Raw genomic sequence first — 3,674 nt, forward strand, 5'->3', positions numbered from 1 at the left:
TTCGCCCGGTGAGGAGTTATGAAGTCGTCCACAGCCGGAGAACCAGTTGGCTATATTTCGCGAGGATAGGTCCGCGCGGTGGTACGCGGTGATTCGTGCAACACCACCCGGACGAGGGGACGAGATCCACCGTCTTTGACGACGCATCCGGAGATCCGGAGAGACAACAAGAATGATGATGCGTCGACGAGTCCTTCAACTCCTTCGTAAATCGTCTTTATTTTCATTTTTTTTTTATACGTCCATTCTTTTATAAATTACAAAAAATCGTGTAAAAAAAAAAAAAAAAAGAAAGAATCCACGATTCGCGTACAATTACCGTTAAAAATCATCGTTTTCTCGCTCGAAGTTAGAAATGTCGTCATCCAACGCTGGATGGTTAAATACGGTTACTTCCAATCCTTAAATCCGTGTGGGTGGATGATCGCCGCACGTGATCGAAAGTAACAGCGTAAGGAGCTAAGGGAGAGAGATATGTATATAAAAATAATTTACTCGTACCTCGTTTCCATCTCACCAATGTCGAATATTTACAAATAGGGGGCGGGGGGAGACTTTTCGCGCGACGCTTCGACGGGCGCGATAAATATTTCGAAAAATATAATATATACATTTTACATATAAATTTATATTCATTCGTATGTAACTAGTCTACGCATATTATATACAAGTACGCGATCCGAAGGATCGGAATAAATAACGAGTTTAACGAATCTCGCGTTCGCTATTAAAAAAAAAGGGGGCAGAAAACAAATGACGCGTGGAAATTTTCGAAGCGCCATGCGATGTTTCGGAGAAAAAAAATCCGAGAACAAGAGAGAGAACATCGTATGTACAGTGAGACCATTTTTCAAAATTTTTACATCTAACGTTCTAAGATTACGATCGCGATCCGATAACAATCATTCTCACCGTCTCAGTCTTTAGTACGCGTCCGTGAACGTCGTAATAAATATACGGTTTCAATCGTTTCGCGTAATACTGAGAGACAATACAGGATGAGGAGGAGGCTCCGTAACGGCTGCGTCGCGGGATTCGCTCGATCCGGAGACGCGAAACCGAACGCAGCGTCGTATCCTTCGTGCGTAGAATCGCATGGATCATCTTCTTCTCTCGTCGACAACGACGAAGACGACGAAATTGATTCGGGAAACGGCGAGTGACTACGGAAATATATCCTTCGCCAGGAAGGAGGTAGTCTCTTCGAAAGAATGGAAATCGGGAAGATGGGGAAGAGAGAGAGAGAGAGAAGAGAGATAGGGGGAACGAGAGGGAGAGGGAGAGAGGGTAGTGGGTTGGCCTAGAGACACGTGTGTATCGTCTTCTTGATTTTGCAGAGCTGACACTTGACCTCGCAACACCAGTGAAACGTGCAGGCGCATCTCTCGACGACGGTCACCTCTTGCGTTTTGTAGCCTCTGCCGCAGCACATCAGGTCGCAGCCGTCGACACCGATACTCGTGTCGTTGCACTGTCTACCGTGGGTGCCGAGAATGCCGAGTTTCGGGTTCTTCTCGCAGAACGGGGGTGAGGGTTCCAGGTAGACGAGGTCCTTCGGTCCGGGCGGCTTGTGCTCCGGGTTGTACGGCTTCAGCTGGAAGTTGTACCGGTGTCGACGACCCAGACCTTCTCGATGCCCGTGCACCGAATTGCTCGCCGAATTGCTCACGATCGCGTTCCCATTGCCACGCACCCGGTCCGAGTTGCTCACCATAACTCTGGACGCGCCGTCGAATCGATCCTTCAGGTTGTCCCCGACCACGCGAAAGTTGGGTAGCCTCATCCAGCAGGTCTTCACCGTGCAGGAGCCGGACATGCCGTGACACTTGCACTCCTGCCGCATCTCCGAGGACACGTGCTGCGACATACGAAGCAAACCACCTCGATCCTCTCGTTCTTCTCTTTCCTTTTCTCCCCTCTCCTTTTATCGCCGCCAAAGAAACTTACCGCTCTACCTGCCTCGTTATTGTGAAGATTCATCTTTTCGCGCAGATTTCGACCGCGTTCGCCCGTGTCCACGAATTCACGGGAGAATTTGAAACCGTAACCGATGTTGTCCGAACAACCACCCCATTCCCAATCGCGCGTGGCGGATGGTGGTCGCGATTGGTGAGTATAGTCGCAGGAACAGGACTGGATGCTGCCTTCGCTGCACGCTCTCGCGATGCTGTGAGTCACCGCAGCGCTGGTGATGGCGTAGATGAAGGCGGTCTCTCGACAACCTGTAACAAAATACCGTTACCGTTAACTCGGGTTACGATTCTTCTTTTCATCTCGTTCGTCGCAAAAGTATATCGTACCGTTGATCCGGCCAAGAGCGGAAAGAAACATCGGATGGAGGATGATTCGTAAATTGCGGCGAGCGAGTAGAGATGTCGGAGGAGGAGGAGGAGGAGGAGGAGGAGGAGGAACGTCTCAATCGTTCGCGTGGACTACCTGCGCGCGCGCGAAATCCGCTCCGCGCAGGTGTGGAGGGAAGCCGAGAGGATGTATGCGAAGGAAAAGAAACGTGGTCCGATGGTTGGAGCGGAAGACAGAGATGAGCGGTTGGAGCGAGAGCAGGCGCGACCTTAACCCCGAGCGGGCTGACCCTCGAGAGGCAGCTCGACCTTATCTGCATAAGGCGCAGGTGCCTGCCGGTTCCTTTGCAACCGACCGCCCGACCGACCGAAGGTATCTCACCGCCGAGCGAAAGGGTCGTTTCGCCAATTGCCACCTACGTGTATGGTCGCGGAGATAACGGAAGGTTATCGCTCGATGCGTCACGATTCCCGTGGTCGTCGAACGGAAAGGATGGGTCGAGAGAGATGGCTCTTCTCTTCTTTCAACTGTGGGACCGTCGAAGTAAGACGTCAAACCGTCGTGGAGCGTGAGGAAAAGGGAAGGAACCGGTATCGAGGGACGTAATCGACCGCGTCAAATTTCGGGGCGAGAATTCGTCACGAGTCGTTTTCCGCGCGCGAGCAGCATTGAGACGCTCGGCAGCATTCGCGTTCACGCGTTTCCCGCGCGAACCAGAAAAAGCGCTTTCACGCCGAAATGCGGTAAGAATGGAAGGAGAAAGGGAAGTGAGCGAAGGAGAGAAAGGAACGATTTTTCCCTAATCCTCCGAATCCAAAGACCGGAGGCGAAAACGGTGGTCGATAGATCCTTTCCAGGCTGGAGGTAAACCTTACGAGGAAGAGGCCGACGGCGAGGGAACGCAAGATTTACGCCGTTCCACCGCGTTACCGCGCCGAATCCTCGAGCTGTCCTCCTCGAAATTTCATCGGTTCCGGATATTATTCCTCATCATCTCGGACTGCCATGACCGAAAGGATTACACGGCTGGTGGGAGTTTTTCTCGCGAAAACGCCCGGTTCTCCCCCGTCGTTGTTGACGATGAAATCATCTCGCGCGTACTCCCTCCTCGTCGCAATCGTCTTCGGAGAGAGCGTGAGAAGACCGCGCTCCACGATCGCTTTCCTCCACGATTTTTTACGATAGTCAAACAGTCGGATGGTCGAGATAAGAGAGACGAAGTCGAGTCACGAGAACGGTATTCGAGGCGAAAAATCGTTATCGAAAGAGCAGAGAGAAAGGAACGTAACTTCTCGATATTTCCGATGTTTGTTTGTCCTCCTCGCGGGCTTGGAACGCACACACGAAGACGAAGACGACGACGACGACGACGA

At 51.7% G+C, this 3,674-nt stretch overlaps 1 protein-coding gene across 4 annotated transcripts in view; it reads right to left on the bottom strand.

Moving 5' to 3' along the window:
- LOC102676798 (protein wingless-like) overlaps positions 1–3,674 on the bottom strand; it is a 78,177-nt gene that overhangs the window by 71,176 nt on the left and 3,327 nt on the right. For 2 of the 4 annotated variants that reach the window (XM_031514101.1, XM_006623453.2), the window contains exons 2-3: positions 1,948–2,222; positions 1,712–1,858 (exon numbers count right to left, since the gene is read on the bottom strand). In XM_031514101.1, the coding sequence (XP_031369961.1) occupies positions 1,712–1,858; positions 1,948–2,222 (422 nt within the window). Of the gene's footprint in view, positions 1–1,711; positions 1,859–1,947; positions 2,223–3,674 lie in introns of those variants that run through there. The other 2 variants (XM_031514098.1, XM_031514100.1) reach the window with 2 other exon arrangements.

Source organism: Apis dorsata, unplaced genomic scaffold (assembly GCF_000469605.1).
Source record: "Apis dorsata unplaced genomic scaffold, Apis dorsata 1.3 scaffold_894, whole genome shotgun sequence".
NCBI classification, from domain to species: domain Eukaryota; kingdom Metazoa; phylum Arthropoda; class Insecta; order Hymenoptera; family Apidae; genus Apis; species Apis dorsata.